This window comes from Ciona intestinalis, chromosome 10 (assembly GCF_000224145.3).
Source record: "Ciona intestinalis chromosome 10, KH, whole genome shotgun sequence".
Taxonomy (NCBI): Eukaryota; Metazoa; Chordata; class Ascidiacea; order Phlebobranchia; family Cionidae; genus Ciona; species Ciona intestinalis.
Genome location: NC_020175.2, coordinates 4,479,721 through 4,501,700, shown reverse-complemented (window position 1 = coordinate 4,501,700; position 21,980 = coordinate 4,479,721). Strand labels below are relative to the sequence as shown.

General features: G+C 36.7%; 2 protein-coding genes and 1 long non-coding RNA gene across 4 annotated transcripts in view; 2 read left to right on the top strand and 1 right to left on the bottom strand.

Annotated features, from left to right (window-relative positions):
- Positions 1-1,435: 1,435 nt before the first annotated feature.
- On the top strand, positions 1,436-12,958 carry LOC100186554 (dual specificity tyrosine-phosphorylation-regulated kinase 1A). 2 transcript variants are annotated; one of them, XM_018813737.2, is made up of 14 exons: positions 1,436-1,456; positions 1,971-2,027; positions 7,203-7,262; positions 7,605-7,726; positions 7,926-8,027; positions 8,773-8,961; positions 9,285-9,432; positions 9,527-9,666; positions 9,836-9,982; positions 10,341-10,487; positions 10,755-10,895; positions 11,343-11,460; positions 11,735-11,959; positions 12,278-12,958. In XM_018813737.2, the coding sequence occupies exons 4-14, from the start codon at positions 7,673-7,675 to the stop codon at positions 12,808-12,810; spliced, it is 1,944 nt and encodes a 647-aa protein (XP_018669282.1). In that variant the 5' UTR covers positions 1,436-1,456; positions 1,971-2,027; positions 7,203-7,262; positions 7,605-7,672; the 3' UTR covers positions 12,811-12,958. The 2 variants fall into 2 exon arrangements, with proteins under 2 accessions (XP_018669282.1, XP_002121838.1); XM_002121802.5 differs by lacking the exons at positions 1,436-1,456; positions 1,971-2,027 and adding an exon at positions 4,232-6,896.
- Positions 12,919-21,980, bottom strand: part of LOC100184182 (apoptosis-resistant E3 ubiquitin protein ligase 1) — a 10,736-nt gene continuing 1,674 nt past the window's right edge. The window contains exons 3-19 of the mRNA XM_002122587.5: positions 21,420-21,519; positions 20,926-21,034; positions 19,878-20,000; positions 18,562-18,746; positions 18,068-18,239; positions 17,846-17,946; positions 17,397-17,543; positions 17,121-17,198; positions 16,752-16,893; positions 16,317-16,444; positions 15,733-15,930; positions 15,232-15,405; positions 15,030-15,155; positions 14,399-14,528; positions 14,124-14,272; positions 13,568-13,746; positions 12,919-13,117 (exon numbers count right to left, since the gene is read on the bottom strand). Of these exons, the coding sequence (XP_002122623.3) occupies positions 13,015-13,117; positions 13,568-13,746; positions 14,124-14,272; positions 14,399-14,528; positions 15,030-15,155; positions 15,232-15,405; positions 15,733-15,930; positions 16,317-16,444; positions 16,752-16,893; positions 17,121-17,198; positions 17,397-17,543; positions 17,846-17,946; positions 18,068-18,239; positions 18,562-18,746; positions 19,878-20,000; positions 20,926-21,034; positions 21,420-21,519 (2,344 nt within the window). The 3' untranslated portion in view covers positions 12,919-13,014. The remainder of the gene's footprint in view (positions 13,118-13,567; positions 13,747-14,123; positions 14,273-14,398; positions 14,529-15,029; positions 15,156-15,231; positions 15,406-15,732; positions 15,931-16,316; positions 16,445-16,751; positions 16,894-17,120; positions 17,199-17,396; positions 17,544-17,845; positions 17,947-18,067; positions 18,240-18,561; positions 18,747-19,877; positions 20,001-20,925; positions 21,035-21,419; positions 21,520-21,980) is intronic.
- Positions 14,536-21,784, top strand: LOC113474607. The gene is made up of 2 exons (XR_003396302.1): positions 14,536-14,714; positions 21,564-21,784. It is a non-coding gene; the product is annotated as an uncharacterized LOC113474607 (long non-coding RNA).

The window sequence follows — 21,980 nt, the reverse complement described above, 5'->3', positions numbered from 1 at the left end:
TACGATGAAGTCAGTTTTTATTTAGTCCAGTGTGTATTTGTTACAAAAACAACTTAGTTTCACTTTAAATCAAACATTGTATACAAATTTTAATTCATTATTTTTAAATTTGATTATTTTTCTTAAATTTACTGCAATCGAGGCGAAGTTAACGCACTAAGAACATAGAAACATAATTGCAAAAACCATGCGTTTAAGTTTCCCGCGCTTTATCGATAAAATCACTAATGGCGACACAACTCGATTAGTTACGCCTTCGTTTTCGAAAAGATGTCGTTTTCCGCCATTTTGTTTACATTGTTATTTGCGCAACGGTTGATCGCGTAATAATGTTACGGACCATTGCGGTTTATGCATTAAACTATGTTTAGTTAGCATGGCCGGCAACTGTACCCTCTTTGTATAGCGTTTTTGCGCATTGGTTTTGTTGAGAACAGTGGTTTAATTTGTGCAAATCTATTTTGAGTTTTAGGTGAAAGTTAAGAATTTACTAAGGTGCTGAAGCAGAAGCAGGTGCTGGTAGCAACAATTTGAAAGCAAAATAATGCAACAGAGTTAGTGTGCATTATGAAAATAAGGTTAAATGTCGTTCATTCTTGTATTAAACCGTTTAAGGCACAAGTGAAGATTTATCTGGTAATAGGCTGGTGGAAAGTGTTAGAGGTTGGTGGTTATGGGTTGATGGTTAGGGGCTTAGTGGTTATATGGGTTAGTAGTTAGTGGTTAGCAAATAAGGTGGGGGGAGGATTCTTAACTATCACCTTGTTTTATTTATAACTATCTAGAACAGGCGTATTGTTTGTTTTAATATTTCTAAAAGTTGTTTATTTATCTTTCAAACAATGTTTGTGCTATTCTTTGGTATTTAGAAATATTAGAAAGATAACTGCTTGCATGTTTTAAAAAAAAGTGTTTTGTAAACTTGATTTCTTTGCTTATAATAAGTAAATTTACTTGTGCGCCAAGACTGTGTAGTGCTGTGCTGCTGCGCATATGGTAACCTAATGGTCAATAGGTTCAGTGTTGCTAATCAAGATTGGTATTGCCTACCTTTTTATTTTCCTGTTTTAGTAGCAACACATCTTAGAAAAGCAACAAAGAAACAAGAAAAACCTGTTATTTTTATATTGTTTTGGTGAACTGTTTGTAGGCATATTGTACTGCAATTATATATTTAACTGTTTACCATAATAATATGATAGCAATAACCTTTCAATGTTTCCGTAGTTACGCATCCAAATATATAAAAACAAAGTTGCTTTTTTTAACTTAAAAGACATTGGATTTAAAGTTGGATATTACACTGCAAGATCATAAATGGAGATGGAGTAATATCGGAATAACGTACCTCTGAAGCCCACTGGTTAAAAGTGTTGCTTGGATTACGCAGCAGTGCTATATATATTTATATATATATATATATATATATATATATATATATATATATGCCCTTGATGTAAGTATAGGTGTCAACATTGCTTTCTGGTGCTCTTGAGGTGACATGTTACCCTGTTATATGAAGTGTAGGTGACATTGAATGGTGCAGCTATTGGCCAGTGCATACTATTTAAGGTGTATGGGAGATTTTGTTTGCAAACTGTGGCTATGCGGCCCATAACTAGTCCCACTTATGCCATTAATTAAACAATGAACCGAACCTGTGTTACATTGTGGCTTGAAAATGTATCTGCTTTTACTGCTTTGCACTACGATTTTTACTGTTAGCATGCATAACTGCTTTGCATGTGTGAGATCTCGCCAATAACTGCCATATTCTGCAGACACTAGCTGTTCTGCCAAGAACATCATTTTTCATAGTCTTGTTTTTTTTACTTTAAAACTAGCTTGTAGCCTTGTACTTCATTATTTGTTTACAAGTAAAAACCTGGTGTAAAATGTGTATGAATGAATGTTTTCCACTAATTTCTACCATCTTGGATCGTATATATAATAATAAGTTATCCATGCAGACTGGTGGTGTTGGATGCATATCTTTTTCAAGCTAACGGGATACTTTACTATTTAAGGTGGGTTGTTTTTTATTATTTCTTTACTATTTAAGGTGGGTTTTAGAATAATAGGGTTGATTACTTGATATATACTAAAATAAACACTATATACTGTTTGTTGATTACTTGCATCATGTTTGTAATAGCTTTATTGCTATTAATGCTGCTGTGTCCTTTGTCGAAGTGCCATTACAATGTATCAATTCACTTGCAATGTAACTATGTTTCATCATGCGAATATTCCTTGTTTGTAATCATTCTGACTCAGCCCTCATCATTCTAAACAGCACTGTCACTTTTAAAACCATTGTTAAAAACCATAGGAAGTAATAGAAAGATGATACAGTTGTTTGTGTCAGACTAGTGGTTATGAAATCACAATGCAAACAATGTAACAAGAATCTTCCATGCTGTGGTCTGCCACCTGGGAATTTACCAAAATGCACCTCACTAATGTTTTGATTCTTTACCATTGGGGGGCAGTAGTTGAACACACTAGACTTTGTCTGCTGTTTATGAAGTTCAATGTGTGAGGTTCTTATGTTACATCTCTTTTTTTCAACGTACGGTTTAACAGATATATAAATGTCTCTTCTCTGCTGATGTATGCTCTGTATATTTTGTAATAGTTATTTCACAATCATATATACTAAATGCTAGTCTGTATCATTATCAGTGTATGCACCAGTTCAAACAACAGAGTTGTTACAGCCATTACCTGTTATTCATAAGGTGTTAAAGCACACGTTATTGTTTGTGTAGCAATGTTTACCTTTACTGCACCAGCCACTAACTGCAGCATACTTGAAGACACCTGTCCACCAAGTTAATGATTACGCTGTGTTGAACGAAGCATGTTAACAACCTTTAACACGATACAATGTTACCATTATATTGGCACACTTGGCAGTACCACTCTGAGGCACTGATTCAATACTGATCACAGTGGACTTTGCTCTGCTGAACCATACATTGCATTGCAATGTGATGACAGATTGCTTGCACATGGCAGAAGTATAAATAGAATCATGGCAATTACTTTAACATGCTTGTTGTTATTCTCACAGACCCACATGATTATTTTTAAGCTAGTATGGTAATATGTTATATCTGCTATAACTTTTGTTTAGAAAGTGCTCAAGAGTCTACTACTGTTTTGCACTTATGTGTATTATACAAGACAGCTCTTATTACTTTTGGTATTTGTTAACTGTTCATTGTTTATTATAGCAGTTAAGTTAGCCAGTTACTGTATTTAGTCTACATAAATAATTATTCTACATGTAGCTTTTGTTTTGATATTTATGTTTTGGGCCTGTTGTTTTTATTTAGCCTATTGTAAATACTGTAAGATTTGAATTGCAGTCAATAACATCAGAATAGATGAAATAAGTTGTTCCTGTGGATAATTAACAGTGTAGAAGTTTTAAATTTAAGTAAAGGGTTTATTATTAGCAATCGTGAGTTAACTAATCAAAGAAGTTGAAAATTCACTTTCCAAAGCTTGCCACAATGTCCTGTCCTAATTGAGTTAACTTTCCCATACAAATGGAAGTTGGTGGTGCAATCGGTCGTTTTAAAATAAAGAGCTGTACATAAATGCACAGCCAGACACTGTGTATCGATTTTAGTAGTCCCTTGTTACAGACTGAGAGCTATCGTGCGTCCGAAGTGCCCCATCATAACAATGTATCGATTGCGGGTTCATGGGCGTATTGTTACTATGAACTCCTTGTACTTCTGTTGATCGCAGAGTGGTTATTTTTAACATTAGCATGATACGCTGATATCGAAGATATATGTTTTGATGGTAGAATGTTTTCGATCTGACGCTGCAGGATTACGTCAGTGTAAATAAGAGTTTTAGCCGTTTCCCTTACGTAACTGAGATGACGCAATAAGTTAACGTCGGGTCAGAAGGGCCGAAGCATGACGGTGCATTATCAGAAGTTGGACAGCACGTGGTAGCAGCATGTTGTGCCCAGAAACGTGACAGTTATTCCGTGTATTGATCAATTATCACATGCTTGCAGAATTGAACTGTAAAAGTTTGTCATTTTGTGGTTCGTGTACTGTTTCCCGTCAATGAAAACCGCTCTTCTCAGAATAGAAGGGTAACATATCGTTATCGTAACTTGACATAAAGCAGCTTTTTATCTAAATAAAGTTGTTTATCTCAGCTTTGTGGTGTCGTCCAATTATATCCTTTGTTTCAGCAGTATGCGGTGTTTTGTTTTCGTCACGTGACACGTTCAAACAATACGTCATCGTTGTTTTCTGCGAATCCCCTTTCAAGCGTCCGCCATTATTATTACGTCACAAAGAGCGCTGCAGCTATGCAACAAACGCCCTTTGCCTTCGCCGCCAGTTTGCGCGCCAATGCGAATTCAGCTCGGCTGATAATAAAAGAAACAAAGGCGCTCTCTCTCGTTTTGTGACGCGACGTCCTGTGACCCGCTTTTGTTACGTCAGAATCTCCCGCTTTTTTCCTCCAGTCCGCTGGAGCAACAGGTCTCCTTTTTCTCTCGTCGCTCCTTTCTTGTTTCTTTAATTAGCGCGCACACTCACGCGCTCGATTCCCGCGTCCGCAGACGCAAGCGAGACGAAATAGAACGGAGCAGTCACGGTCGAATTGAGAAACAAATACGAGGTTTATGTAGCAAGCTGTAGCTTAGAATATGATAAGAAGCCAAAATGGTGTTTCTAAAACAAATAATTGAAGTAACAGATTATAATGTGAGGTAAAGTTTGTATCGGCGCATTGTTGCATCGGCCGGGAAGCGTGTCCTTCGACTGTCTGTCCGCCATTACAGTATTGTTCCTGCCTTAGAACCGTTCTTCAGCCCGAACAGTCAATTAAACACGATCAGCTTCCATAATCAGAATGAGGAAACGGTGTGACTAACTCGCGCAGCTTATCAGCATTATTTATCGAAGTTATTCTTCTTCAGTCCTCATGCGTCCTTTAAAGTAATAGTGTGTATTGTTAGATTATGACATCAGGGAGATTAGGGCGGGGTTATGTCACGAATTGATTGTGACGTCATTGGTGTCAGCTGTTCGGGCAACTGTTGTCGCCTGTCAATCAAATATGTGAGGTAGCGCAAGTTTACCTTCTCACCTACCCAGTAATTGTGGGAATACCAGACAACGCACTGACCACTCGCTTACATATCTATGTGGCGTGACGTAGTTAGAACTGTAAAGAGCATCGGGAATTTTAATAAAGCTATGCCGACGAAATAGCTTAGCTGGGTCAGCGTGTCATATGATGCAAGCGCATTATAAGCGATTTAAGTGGAAACAAAGAGACAGTCGTGTTTAATTTCATAATGCAGCCATATGTTAGCTTATGTTACCAGAACGAATAGTGAAACCGTTTAAACTTGTAGGCAGTATTCAGCGTTTTTGATAAGCGCTCGTTAATAATCTATTGAATATCCAGAATGCCACTTAGTTGACTTGATTGTTCCGCAAACATAATAGTTCAGTCGTTCAGAGAGTCGTTGCGTTCGCTTGCTTTGCAATTGTCTGCCAATTTAGCGCCGTTCTGAGATTGTCCAAGTAAATGATTAACTCGTGTGTTTATTATCGCTTCAGTCTCTATTATTTGTTGGTCGTATAGAATATTTGTATCTTATATGGTAAACATCGCTATTGTACCACCACACACTCCTATGGTGACTCATAGTCGGTTTCCTTCCACCGCCTCGGGCGAAACAATAATTGCTTCTTCGTTGATGACGTGTCGCCAGCGTTCCACTTCGCTGCGTTTCGTTGTCGGGCCGAAGACGGCGGTAAACAGTCGTTGCTTCCGGCATTGTATACTGCGCCTTTGCATGCCCGATCCCACACGTCGTGTTCGCCGGATTAAACCCACCTTGGTTTGATAAATAGCTTGTGTTACGGATGTGGTTCATACAGCCCCCACGCTTTTTGACATCCGCCGTTATAAGGTACGTGGGGAACCTGCATACAACTAACACAATACAAACCTGCGGCAGACGCATCGGCGAATGTTTTGACATCTTTGCCAACATGTAGCGCCATTGATCCTAGTTTAAAAATCTAGGTTACGTTTCTGTATGGTTTTCTCTGTGGAAATCACGCTGGCACCATACCATCGATCGTCGTCGCGCCTGTGTTGCGTGGGACAATCGAAGCACCGATGTTTCGGTGAGAAAGTTTCACCGCACCACTCGCGCCCGTTGCTTCCACGGCGTCCTTTAATGCGTCGCTAAATTTCGATTTTATTTCCGTGTTTGGATGAATTATTTAAGCAGTACTGCAACATTACCTATGCAGCGCTAAAGGTTACGAAATAGCCGTCTCTAATACTATTCGTTCAACACACGCAGTTACTTTGTTTACTTTATTTTTCATTCTAACCTACGCAGCTAGTAAATTATATTGGGCTTGAATCGCTGCTTGTTCTGTGCGGATCAACCTACCAACAGCCTTGTCCTCGTCGTCCAGTTTGTCGGATTTACTTTTAATTCAACACGAAGTTAATGATTGTGGAGCAAGATCGGCGAGTCGTCGACAGTCTGATCCCGTGTTCGGTATTTAACCGTTCGCCGGAACCCGGGGTCAACTGGAGGTCATCGCCAACGTCAGAGGTCATGTGGAATTCATCTGTGACGGTTGGAAACCCCCCTTCATATAACAATCACGTGTCCTGGAACGCATTATCTTCGTGTAGAATTGACTGGTTTAACAGCAAGACGGGTCGCGTGGAAGGAGTGACTCGTCCTAGTAAAACATCTGCCGTACAAGTTCACGACCAAGCCGCGAAAAGTTACGACCACGAGCAAGTCCCATGGAGTGGTGATTACGCTGCCGATAATGACGATGTCTTATCTCACTGCAGCGCCGCTCATTCACGAGGTATACACGCCACAACCGAGGACAATCGCGCTCGTTTTAATCGCTTCTTTAAACTACAACACGGTCGCGTATCCCGCCTCGCATATTTTGAATGAAGCTTCCAAAAGCCTGTTATTCAATGAAATTTGATCTCCTCTCTCTTACCCACGACTTGCCCGATTTTGTTTGCTTAGGTCACAGCCAAACTATGTTAGGAATGTACTTTATCTTATCACGATATTGCGTAATATTGGCTTGTGTTTCACAGATTAATGCAGACCACAATACCCCCATAATTGTTTTCTCATACCTGTTATTTAATTTCAGGTAATAAACCAAGCAGCAAGAATCCCTTTACTGCATTACTGGCACCTCTTGGTTCTATAGGTAAGCATGATATACTAACAACACATATACAAAGTTATATTAAAGAAGACTTAGCACTTATGCAGATGTATATAAAGATTATATGTGTGTTGTAAGTTGGATAATGTAAACAAAACAATACTTGATTTATTTTAATAAAGATAATGCATATATGTGTATTAGTAACCATCATATCCCATTGAATTACCATATCCGCCTTATCTGTATATCATTGTTTACCATTCATCATGCACAACAGCTGCAATGCTTTTATTGGATGATGCAACATTGTTGTTATGTATTTCTGTATGATAAGTGAAGACACCCACACAACAGTAGGAAGTAAACATTATTATCTTGCAGCACTTTCGGAAGAAGGTTGTCGAGATTGCACGCGTCTACGCTCCAACCGACGCCACCCCCAGCATAAGATGGCACAGGGGGGACAGGAAATGCAACATCAATTCTATGCACAACAACAAAAGGTGACATGTCCTGCACATTTAATATAAACAATAACATTACTTTGGAAAAGTATACTGGTTATATATTTTATAACTTTCTGTCATGTATAAAAAATCATATATCTTACACTCCAAACATAAACGCACAAGTCTTTGAATAATGAATGTACAGCAATACAACATAGACCTGAGCAATATAATAATAATTATATTGCCATAGGAGCAAATGGCAAGAATTCCTGGTTCGTTCCGTGAATCAAACACTGCACCAACTAGAAAACTCTCAGTGGATTTGATAAAGACATACAAACACATCAATGAGGTAACCTTTACCTAGACCAATAGACCACCATATTCTTTTAGCAACGTCCCTGTTTGTCTAATTGATTTCAGGACTGTGAGCTTTAATCTGTACCTGGTGTGTTGTCTGCATTAATATTTCATACAAGCCTGCCTTTGCGCGAGTGCATCTTTGTTTAATTAATATAATCTCGCTCCAGTAGCGTGCTTAAATATGCATGGGATAGTGACGTATGGTGCCAGTCATCACTCACATAACTTCACTGATAATTAGAAAGAGATCTAAGCAGTGCATAGACAGACATAGCAGCAGTCTTGTGTATTATATAAATAAATTTGATAACCAGTTGTTAGTTTCTCGAAAAAAATTGAATGACAAAATTATTGTAGACGAATTAGTTTTATTGAAAAATGTTTTAAATAATTGGTCTATGTAATGCCCTATACTGGAAATGGGGTTTTCTACTTTATTTGCTTGCTGCATAAAAGGCAAACCAACCAACAAGATCAGTGGAATAACCAACAAAAGTAGCGGGGTATTAATTTAAAATTTAAATATAACTAGTCAGCTTTAAACAAGTGCTTCAGCATTTTGAATAACAATACATATTGCTGAATTGCTGCTGTTTTTGATAGGCTGTATATATAATATATAGAACCCGTATTTGTCAGTTTAACTACTATACATAATGCTGAATTGCTGCTATTTATTAAATTTTGTTCACAAGATACCCTATACTTGTCAGTTTAAGTTAAACTTTTTGTAGGTTTATTATGCAAAAAAGAAAAGAAGAGCACAACAACAAAGTTCCGAGGAGACGAGACCGCAGAAGGAGCGTCGTGTGTTTAACGATGGATACGATGATGTTAATTATGATTATATCATTAAGAATGGGGAAAAATGGAACGACCGATATGAGATTGATTCTTTAATTGGGAAAGGTTCTTTTGGGCAGGTAAGCACATTAAGTGGCCACGTGTTTGTGTGTGGTTTATACTGTCATTACAAACAGTGCGAGTGTCATAAAGTGTTTGGATATTAAATCGTTTTAGATAAGTTTGTTCATTACTAATCAAACCAGAGTTTAAAGTCCAATTTGAATTTCCTCCAAAAGTCCTGGTGTATTTTATCACTACGTGGCATAGGGCTGGTTCAGAGATTATTATACTGAACTGTACCTATTCTTTTTTATATAGAATAATAAAGTATCAAAGTCTGCTTTGTGGTTAATCTTCTGCCTTGTGGTAAATCTTTATATTTTATATTAATTCACTACAGGTGGCCAAAGCATACGACCACGAAGAACAAGAGTTTGTCGCAATCAAAATAATCAAGAATAAGAAAGCTTTTTACAAGCAAGCCCTCATTGAAGTTCGCTTGCTTGAGTTAATGAACCGTTACGACAGCGATAATAAATATTACGTTGGTAAGTACTTTTCTTCAACTTCCAAAATGTCGGCAATAAATTATTGAAAATCTCTTCACACCAAGCGAATATTTAATGTTTAATCTTCTTGCAGTTCGTCTGAAGCGACATTTCCATTTCCGCAACCACCTGTGTCTCGTGTTTGAGCTTCTATCATATAATTTGTACGATTTGTTGCGAAACACCAATTTCCGTGGGGTCTCTATAAACCTCACAAGAAAATTTGCACAACAGGTAAGAAAATGCATGTTAAACACTGCATTTTTGTCAGTATTATTTTAATTTTTTGTTTATTATACAAGTACACTTCCATAGCAATTAAACTTGCTACTTTTTTTATTTACACAACTTAAATTTTTATTTTGATAGATTTTTACCCACTGACCATAATTCTCCCATACAGTTATGCACAGCGTTACTTTTTCTCTCCACACCTGAAATTAACATCATTCACTGCGATTTGAAACCGGAAAATATCCTCCTTTGTAATCCTAAGCGGTCGGCGATTAAAATTATTGACTTTGGAAGTTCCTGTCGACTGGGAGAGAGAGTAAGTTACAAATCTTTTTTGTTTAGTGCTTTTGATGTTAGGTGCATATAACGCAGGTTTTTCTAATCAGTTTAAAAAAAACGCATATAGGACACGTACGTAGTTGTCTATATTTTCCTATGTTTTGGTTTAGCAAAAAAAAAGCAAGTTTACTAATGTTGTAAGTTGAACAGTTTTCTATAGCTAGTTTACAGTATGGGTTTAAACTTAGAAATTTTAAAGGAAGTTTTATAGTTTTTGCTTAGACATACACTAAAAACTCATTCTTACCATCAAACGTATGCCATACACTGTTATCTAACAACTATATACAAGATTTCTACCTTTAGTGTTCTAACCATCTACCATACCCACACAGATATACCAATATATTCAATCCCGTTTCTATCGATCTCCCGAAGTGTTACTTGGTATCCCGTACGACACAGCCATTGATATGTGGTCACTGGGCTGTATATTAGTTGAGATGCATACTGGAGAACCTATCTTTGCAGGATCTAATGAGGTATGTAATACCCAACTACAAGTACATTTGTAACATTGTTTTAATGTTTTACCTTTATTGCTTAGGCCCAAACTATAAGCAGGGCAATGCATAATGCAGTAAAATTTTAAAAAACAATAAGTTAAAAGTTGTTTCACATAATCTTGCATCCAACTACCCCTGCCTCCCTTGGATTTTAAACAATTTGGTGTCTGTGATACTGTGCATATTCATAGACAAAATTTGCTCTGATTCTTTTGTCTCATAATGGCGAATATTTTATACCAGGAGGATCAAATGAACAAGATCGTTGAAGTATTAGGAATGCCACCTCAGCATATGCTCGATTCTGCTTCCACTCAAAAAGTTCGCAAATTATTCGAACGAAACCAAGATGGAACGTGGAGAGTCAAGAAGCAAGGAAAGAAGGTAGGAATAACTTCATGGGAGAATTCTTAGTTCTTTAGGAGGCATGCCTTTAAGTCTAAGCTTGAACTCAGTACTTAGAGACTGTTTACTGCGTACAGATATTGTTAGGAGTGCCCGGGATGATAGTTTTCAACGGTGGCATCATGGTTTAATACATCTTTTAACCCAGAAAATAGGTTTTACCTGGTGTTAGTGTCTGTACATGCAACACAGTTTAATACCAATACATTGATAAGGGTTTTTAAATGTTTAGCAAATTTGGGTTTATCATAAGTGTTGACATGAAAAAATGTGGCACACATGACACCTAGATCACTGTGTATAGGAAGAATGTTTTTTTAAAAAAAGGGGGAGAGGCTGTTTTTGTAATTAAAAAAGTATGTTTTTTTTTTTGATAAAAATGAAAGTTTGGAATAAATCCTAATCATTTATCTCTTGCATCTGTAGTACAAAGATCCTGGGAGTCGGAAACTACACGATATCCTTGGAGTAGAAACGGGAGGACCTGGAGGAAGAAGAGCAGGGGAAGCGGGACACACAGAGCAAGATTATCTTAAATTTAAAGGTAAGTCATCAGATAAAAATTTTAAATACACTTTTTCTGTGTTTTTGAATAGTCTGCTTAAGTTAAATAAAACAGCCACAGCAAAATTAAAAAGGAATGGTTAGACACAAATTTAAATCATTGGTTTGAAATGTTTACTGAATAATGTAATGCAGATAATTCATGGTAATCTGCCTACCAATGTTTGGTGTCTATGACTGTATTTAAATGAAGATATAACAATCCTAAAACTGCACTTGTATTATTAAAAACTCATCAACTAATGTTTTTACAGATTTGATCCAGCGCATGTTAACTTACGACCCAAAAGATCGTCTTACCCCTTTCTACGCGTTACAACACAGTTTCTTTAAGAAAACCGCCGACGGTTCAACAAACACGTCATCTAGTCCTGCTCAAGACCTCAGCAGTTCCTCTACTGGGAGCAGCAGTTCTAGTGGCAGAGCACGTTCTGATCCAGGAGCCCACCCTGTGTTCACAACCACTGCTGAGATATCAGGTATATAAATGTTTCTTATGTATATGTACATAGAATCACAAAGTGTATAATAAAGTCAAAAGAGATCTTTTTGTAGCAGATCTTCTTTCAGATTCAAAAGTTTTCTCTAGAGTTTAGTTTTAAGCGCATTTGTTGCAGTTTTATTTACACATTACTACACTGTAGCTGACTATTGGATTGATTGGTGGAAATATTAAATTACAACTCAATGATGGTCAAAGGTCCCTAGTTATTCATTAACAAATCATTTCCTTCCATCTACTGTGATACATACAGCTGTGTATAATCCTAATACTTATCCACAAACCTTTATTCCAGCTTCATACATCTCCCCATCTAACAATGCAAGCTCGAGCAAGATGAGCCACAGCAAACCCACCCAAGGACCCAACCCCTCCTACCCCCAATACCCCACTGCGTCCACTCAACTGCCGGGGGGTATTTACCCTTCTCCCTCCTCACCCAGCCACACCAGAAACAATGGACAGCATTATCTTACCTCGCAACCCCAACCCTTCGGTACTATACAAGGGGGAGGCCCCTTTAACCCCCATTATGGGACCTCGTCACCCCCACAAACGTTACCCTCCTCCTACTACCAACCCTCACTACCTGGTAGTACGGGTGACATGGTCCCTTTAAGTCTCCAAGCTCCTACAGTGCTGATACCAAAGCACCAGCTGCTCCCCCCAACAATGGTACCCCCTCTGTTACCCATGGACTTTGGCCAGCAGCCTATGAATCGCATGAACAATCAGACCACGCAGGGTTACCACGCGCGAACGCACTCGCAACAAGACTCTCCGATGACGGGAGTTCAGGTTCAGCAATCTCCCGTCCCGTCGTCGTGACGGCACGCCACCTAGTGCGTGGTCTAAAACATAGAAATCTTACGCTGCTCGTTCCTGCTATTAGTGGTGCTGTCACATGACACTTTGTTCTGTATATAATTGCTATTGTTACCTACGAAAAACAAATACATTGTATTTCGACACGTGATGATATCTTCCTCTTATCACAGTGAATTGAACATTATTCACAAAACAGTTTGCAACCTAAACCAAACCAAAGCCAGTGATTCCTTCTGTGATGGAAATCTTTAGCATCTTATGCAGGTCGTCATACGACTCGTAATTCGGAAGGCAGAGCTCGTTAAAACTGCAACAAAATAGAATGTTAACCAATTTAATTGTGGCAAGAATGGTGTTTGTGGGTAATAACTTTTGGCTCATATTATATCTAATTGGCAGCTAGATTTGACACAAAGAAAATTTGACCTCGTTCTCCTTTTTAGCTGGAACTTCAGTAATTAAACTGTGGCCAGCTTTGGCGAACATATTACTCCGTATTATGTGGGGTAATGGCAACCCTGGCCTAAATACTAGATCTCAGTATCCCTTGCTGTAGGACCTCATGCTTACATGTTACACAATACAATCTTCTGAACTGCAGTAGCTGCTTCTAGGACTAAAGCTATGGCAAGTTTTACTGAAACTCTGTTATTTTCTAGAACAATCCTGGCCTAAATTCTATGTCTTATGCTGCAGGACTTACAGAACAAGTGTGTTAGTGCCACCATATATAATTGTAAGTACATTGCAAACCAACCATGTATGTGCCATTGGCAAGCCACCAGTTTTGTATTCAATGCTAGAAATCTTAAACTTTGGTTCCAACGCTTTAAACCCATCAGGTGGCAGTTGTGAGCAACCTGTCGTAAATTGAAGCAGCCTTGCTAGCTCATCTTGAGTGAAGGTGGAAATTAAAGACCAAAACCAACTTAGGATCTGAAAGATAATGTACGGGATAGATCTTTTGTGTTTATTTTAGTGATGTTAAAAGACTGATGTTTCACCGACCATACACATAGACACCATTAGGGTTAAGTGTCTTGTCCAAAGACACATATCATAGAAGTGTCCAGCCTCGAATCTGACCCACTGGGGTATAGGCAGTGCCAAATGTAATATTATAAATATAAGATCCATACAGTTTTAGGATACACAAAGTATTGCAGTCATGGGACAACATTGGATTATAAAAAGTTTTCATGTATCTTACTATAAACAACAATTTTGGTATCAAATATTGATTTTTCCAGTCTCATGCCCAATTCAGGTTCCCACTATCATACAACTAAATTTTTAATGCCCAATTTTTCCACCTTTTGAAAAGTTGGGTCCATGCCAGAGTTGACGACACAATGTAGCTTAAAATCATCTGGAGAAATCTTGCTTGAACCACACATAACCAGTTCTAACTCGTTTTCATCAAAAACTGACAACAGGTGATCAGGTACGATAGATGTGAGTCCTGGATGAAAGAAAAAATGTTAACAAAAAAAAACAATCTAATAAAAGCGGTTTAACAAAATTACATAATAATAAATTAACTTTGCAAAAATTGTTATTTTTAATAAAAAAAAAGTAAAATTTTCACCTTTAATAAAGAGAGCCAGTTCATTCTTGATAGATTCACTGAGTCTATATTGCGCAATCCTGTTCAAATATTTGATCTTGTTGTCGTTGGTTACGGCAACATTCGCGCCGTTTGGTACCAAGTCAATCACCTTTTATTGATGGGAATAATTGACATGATTTGCATACAATTTGGGTTACAATAGGGATGGGTGACTTTCTATTCTACATGGGTAAGGTCTTTAGTCAGGCATGTTATAGGATTTGGCAAGAGTTGGCACAAAACTTCCGTAATTTTATGAGGTTACATATTACAGTTCGATTAGTTAGTCATTTATGTCAATAAAAGGAGGAAGCCAGTATTTGTTCATGGTTGCTTGACCTTGTGAATTGAAGTAATCAAAAGTTTTACAGCGTGGCACAACCATGAAACCTGAGATTTTGGGCAGAGTTGGGCCAGTTGGCCAATTACCCTGACACCAAGGGTGCTACAACACATTTAGTGGCCAATTACCTTGACGCCCAGGGTGTTACACACATTTAGTGATCAATGGGTTGAAACAATGAGTGTTAAGTGTCTTGCACAAAAACACATCAGTATTGTATACTAAGCAATAAATATTTTCATGTTTTGCCAATCAATACATCCTCACCTTGCTTAAACTTCCACTCGATGTAAATTGTTCTTCTGAGAAAGTAAGTTCAGCATCTGTGACATCATGTTCCAATATATATTTCACTTTACTCATGTATAGATCAGGGTCGTCACTCTCAAAATGCTGGAAGGAGGAAATATTACACTAGGTCCTACAGCAAGACAACACCTAAAATAACCAGATAAAAAATTGAACTCACAGCGAAAGTTGCCGGCAAGCCAATCAATTGTGCAAGGAATGAACGTGCGAAGCGTGCGGTTACTTGTCTCGCATATTCACCACCAACAGCGCTCTCGAGCAAGCACTTACCGACCAGCTTTCCAGCAAATTCAAAATGTTTGATTTTCACCTCGGAATCTGATGCTGGCAAAACCTATAATGTTTATATTATTACAATACATTGTCTTGGTGTGGCGACTTTAGACTTTTGAACTAGGACATAAAATGTGGTGTTACCCCAGTTTTACACCAAACATAGCTTTTACCCTGTTTATGCAAATAAATAAGGACAAGGTATATTGCATTGACCACACATTAACTAATTATGCTGCCAATGTTTGACGCAAAGAAATATATATCAGTTAACTGTATTTTAAAAATTTATTAAAAAAATATTGAAAAAACTCTTACTTTTCTGTCTATTAACACCATAATACCAAATCCATCATTCCACCTACAAAAAAGAAGATAAAATCCTCACCAGAGCTTGAGCATCTTCCTTCATGCTCCTGAAGATTCCACATCCTCCCGCATCCTTGGATTGGAAGAAGATTTTACAAAGAAGATGAATCCACTCCCTGTTAACTCCCCCCCAATCCAACCCCGTCTCTCCTTTAAACGCGACAACAAACTGTCGACACCAATCTGAGGTTGAGAAATGCTTTGTGGCTTTGTAAGACTGAGAAAAAATGTTAATTTATGGATAAAGTTGAATGTATTGTTCATTGTGCTACGTAAACGAACGATTAGAGTATTTTGCCCCAGCTTTTGCTAAAAATGTGGCACGTTGTAGGCCAGTTATTTTTAGGAATTGTCCTTGGGCAAGACAGTTAATGGCAATTGATTAAACTAAGTGGTTCCTTATGAACTGTTTAAATTTTTAGCTGTACATTAGGAAAAAAAAAAAAATTGGCCTCGGCAAGTTACAAACGTGGTAACCAGTAAGTGGGCACGAGGTGTATAAAATAGATCACTTGTGTTATAACGACAACCATTGCCCTGCCACACGAGGATAAATTAGTTACATTCATTCATATGCATATGGAACCACTACACACAACTCACCGAATTCAGCAAATCATCTCTATCAACATTGACATCGATACGATTCCTATGTCTTACATTTATATCATGATGTTCAACTAACTGGGTGTGAAAATATTTCATTTTCTCTTCGAAAGATTCGGATCTTCCTGCATTTAAAGAGTGAATGAATGAGGAAGATTTGGAGGGCATTGACGGCCAATCGGCCATTATAACACAGGTGTTCAATTTCATACACTATTCATACACGTCTGCTTACGAGTTACCACAAATGTACTTTTGTGGTGATTGTTATTTCTGATGGCGAACAATTTAGACAACCCATTAGTGATTATATGGTTAGGATTTAACTTTTATATAATGACGTCAAAATGGAACATTGTTTACATACAAGTGACACACAAGGTACATTCTTTATACATTAGTATGTAAATAAAACCAGAAGTTTCAACTTACCCATATGGTTATGAATTATTTCAACAAAAGTGGCAGCAAGCACGTTACTTCTTTGGCACGCCAACACCACATTTGGCTGAAACCCGTCGCTTATTATAAGGATTGGTTGGTCAACTGTAGAACTATGCCCACCAAATGTAACCTAAGCATATAGAGGTGTCAAGGGGTATTATGCTAACTTTAGCCACAAATGTCAGGTCCCATGGCATGCCACATTGTAGACCTCACCAACGTACAATAGAAGAGGGGTTTTTGGAGGCACTTTTTTAAAAATAAAGAAAAAATCCCTAATTATCAATATCATTAGTTATAGCCGAATTATCATTCTAGATTCCGCCAACTGTTTTCGTTATGTTTATAGCTAGTTACCTTTGTAGCAGGACTGACACGGAATGTATAAAGTCTCTTATGAAAAATCTTTAAGAAATATTCTCGTATGACCAGTTGCTGTAAAATAAATTTATCAATAGCAAGGAACGAATTTATTAAAACAACAAAGAGAAAGGGATTAATCAGGCAATAAAACGCGATACTGTAAAAACTACTTAAGGAATAAGTGTCAGATAAAAGCGTGGCCGCTAAAACAACTACTTTAAGTTTGCATATCTTAGAACTAGAACTGTTTATTTTTCTTAAATAAATCACCTTTGGGGTAATATAGCAATAAACCTTCCTTGGTTTGCTTGAACTAATGGCTGAAGATTTGATTCTTGATCTTGAGTAGGAGGGTTGAGGGAAAGTGAATGTATCACCCATGGACAATGCTCGGCCACGACGTTGACTTGTTTGTGGCTGAAAGTATGTTTGTGTAAATTACTTACTGCATGCTATACATGAAAAATAAATAAAAAAATATTCCCCAACAAAGTTACATTCGTGGTAACTCGTATGTAGTTACAAATCGTACAATGTGTATGAAACAGAACACTAGCCTTGCCACAATGTACTAGCCCTGCCACATGAGAATAAATAAGTTACATTCATTCTTTCATGTGTTGCATTGTGACAAATCCTGTGAATCTGGCCCTGATCTGGGTTTCATGCCCACTGATGCCAATGCTCATCATTTCTAATAAAGTTAAGCTCATACCAACCGTATAAACTTCTTCAGTTGTGTCAACCAACAATCTGCATTCAAACCAAACACTCAAGTTTTGTTTGGAAACATTCGTCTTCACTTCCTGTGATTCCGAAGCTGAAAGAATAAAATTAATAAAGTATAAATAGAAGTTGTCTAGGTGTTGGAGTAAAAGGCCAAATAATACCTTAGGTCTTCTGACAAGAACCTCACCCATATAGAATAAAATAAAACTTACAAGTCAGCACCAGAATATCAAATATTCCATTTTTGAGCGGTTCACTTTGATAACTTAGTTCTGCTTGAAAACTTCCTTCTTCAAATACAGTAATGCACAATGTTAATTGATCCAAGATCTTATTACATGTGATCTCCCATGTGAAGGCAGGATATTGCACCGAATCGCAACACTGGAAACAAAATCAAGCGTCAACACTGCAACCTAACAATTCCTTTCAAAATCAACTAAAAACTGATATTACTTATAAAGAAAGTTTGAGAATTACCCCAACACCCAAGGTGCAACAATCCATTGGGTTGAAATTGAAAACTTTTAGTAGTGTTGTTACGTGTCTTGCCCAAGGACACATATAAGTACCAGTTTCGAGCATAGAACCAGGTATCCTTCGGTCACGATGCAAGTGACTTACCACTAAGCAACGGCACCAGAAATGTTTAGTAAACCTCTTTAACGTCTATTTTGTAACGTTTCAATTTAAATTTGTACCTAACCTTCATTATTGAAAGATTGAACGCGTTTTCAAAGTCATGTTTATTCAAGCGAGATGAGCATGAATTTCCAAACTCGTCACAAGCCTCTATCGCCATCTTGTGGGTAGTGGCTTGCGTCATCGTAATTACAGATAACGAGGTGTGAGCTGTACGAACCAAACAACTATGCTCTGCATTCATTGGCCCTGAAAGATAGCTTGCGTTAATAGATTAATAATATGTTTATTTACATTCATAAATGGCATATTATGTTACATACATAAAACTAAATAGATATTTTACAAAAAAAATGCAAAACATGATTGAATCTCCAAATGTACTGTCCACTTTATATAAAGTCTATCCATTTATGAATTAATTAATGAATATGATTATGTGTTTTTACATATTTGATATTTGATGTGTTTTTACACCAATTTTTTTATAATTATGTTTTTACATCTTTGTGTTTTTTATGTTTTTACATCTTTGACAATTAATGTGTTTTTACATCAACAAACTTTCGTGTTTTAATGATGTGCATACACCTTATGGATTTTTCCATATTTAGTTACTTAAACTGTGCACCATTGCATTTGATAATTCCTACAAATGATACATCTTAAACATTGCCCAATTAATATACAATCCAAAACCACTTATAGTAGGAATACAAAGCACTTCCCTTGAAGTACTTGTTAAACCAATTACATGATGGGTTCACAATCACATGATTACTGCTATGTGTAATCAATATTTCTTCCTCTTAGTACTAGTAGGTTTAATTGTTTGTAAACGTGAACACTAATCGGTGATTGCTTTAACTCAATAAAAAACAAATACCCAATAAAAAAGCAAGAAGTCAACTGGTATAGAACCATACAATGACTCATCTACTTTCACACAGTACAATACAGAATATGTGGGCATAATTGGGACATCATAATATTGTTTCAATATCACAACTGACGTTATATTTATTTAATCCATGCGTCGATACAATGCGTAACATTACAACACAGTGTGGCACGTCCAATTTTTTAAATAAAACTGAAACTATTACTTACAAAATAGCAAAAAAAGTATGTAATATAAAACAATAACATAACAATATTTTATTTTTTCTAATACAGCATCAAAGATCAAATTATTAAAACAGCGAAGAAAAATAACATCTGTTAAAACAAGCTATGCATAAAAAGTGTGGGAAAGATTATAAGTTGCATAGAGTTGCATAAAGCCAACATATGGTGAACTCACATTGAGTTGATATGGTTTAGTAAAAACAAAATTACTATGCAATTGAAAGAAAAAAAAAACAATAAGAAATAACTGACCTGGTATAAAAACCTTTTTAAATGGGCTTTCACAAACATGTTTGTTGGCAAGAGTGATTGATATTTCATGTGCACCACTTCTTCTTACGGTGAATGAGACAGACACAACATTTTCTTTCGTTTCTGTTCATGTTCATGTAAATAAGGTTGAATGAAGTGTAAATAAATACTGCCAGAAATACTGGTAATAATATTTATAGTAGGGTGGGAGAAGACGGGAAACCGTTAGCACATAATATCCAAATATTTTTCAACAACGGCCTTGGAAGTCGGGAGGATCAAGACATGGTTTTATAATTATTTGAATATTCTTTTAGTACTAAATGTGATGAGCAAATATAAAAAAAGTGTCTCATCCTCCTCCACCCTACTATAAATGCATTGGTAAAATTATTCTAAGAATACCTGAATCAAAATGCAGGCATCAAAATGTCGCAAATAATTTTCCAGAAAAATGTTTGCAAAATACATTTTAATAGCTTGTTCTAAAATACCTAAAGCTGTTTTATGACTTTATAACAAAATTACTTTACTCGACACTTTAAGGCTACAAAACATAAAATCTTTTACAGACCTATACATAATTAAACATGCACGGGCCATGAAAAAATAATGTCTATTTAAGCTCCTCCCTTTCACATTAGAGAACAAAGAGATAAAATCTATGTTTTCCTTGTGCAGCCTTAGGTACCATGCAAAATAAGACCCACATTACAATAGGTGTCATTTTGTTTTCCTTTTAATTTCTTACAAAATATGGTAAATAAAGTTAAAATTAGGGATTTCCTTTAATGTCTATCAAAATCTAGGGTGACATTGTTAAACCCATAGCTGTCAAACATTAAAAACCTTATTAATTAATTTTGTGAATGCAATTTCCCATAGCTCTGTTTGTTTGTATTAACATTTAGCATCAGAGAAAAACTGTTCTAGGTGTAAAAACCTAGGGGTTCTAATTTTCTGAAACATGATATTGCCCCTGTTTCAAAACAAGCTTGACATGTCACCCCAATTACTCCCAACATTCTGACGCTTTCACACAACTTACCCCCAAATTCTACTACATGAGGGATATCACTGAAATGGCGAGTTGAAATTTTAACCTTTAGTCTATCAGCTTCGCAAACTGGGTAGGGACTTCCATTGCCGTAGAAAAACTGAAACCAGAAATAAAATTAATTCAATTAATGTGTTTTAATGTGTTATTGAGACATTAACAAACATGTATCTATTACAGCTTAAATAATCATATTTTTTTCCCATATTTAATAATAGTTTGCTACACTTGTTGCTTAAATCGTTGTCAGTATATTACATGACTTAAAAGACTGCAATGGCATTACTGTTAGTATTAACCATGTCAATCCAATTGTAGTGAATAAACATAACTTACTCATGGCAACGATAGTCAGAGCAACGCTAGTCATAATAACACGCAATTGTTTCATGCATCTCGTAGTCATGTCAGTTTACAGTTACAAGATAACAAACGTCATGTTGACTTTAAACCATTAAAAAGCAGTTAAATAAATTATTCTATACCTCCACATTGAACGATAAAGCTTCACCCACATCTGTTGGTTCCATCCAGCCCCAGTGGACAACACATTTTGTTAAATCCAAATAATTTCCTCGGATGTATCTGAAATCAGTGCAAGTTTTTCATTACTCAATTTTCTAATCTAGGGCAGTGGTTCCCAACTCGTTTTTAAGGCGACCCATTTTAAAAATAAATTCAGTTCGGTAAAATCTTGCGACCCAAGCATATATTGTCGTAAAATTTTAAAAGCCATACAAGATTGCATTGCAAACGGGTAATCCTTTAGCTGGTGGTCAGTGACAATTTTGGTTTCTAAATGTCTTATAGACCTTACTGATACCCACTGTTTAATTATTTTTGCAAAAAATTCGGGTGTTCGTGTCTAAAATTAACTTTAAAAATGCGCGAAAACATGCTTCGTCACCGTAATTTGCCTGACCTGCGTAAGGTTAACGCTTTATTACGTCACATTAGCGGTATGTTACGTCACAATAGTGATTTATTACGTACGTTACAGTACGTTATAATCCTGTTTTCGCAGTGTTTTATGTTAGTTAAAGCCT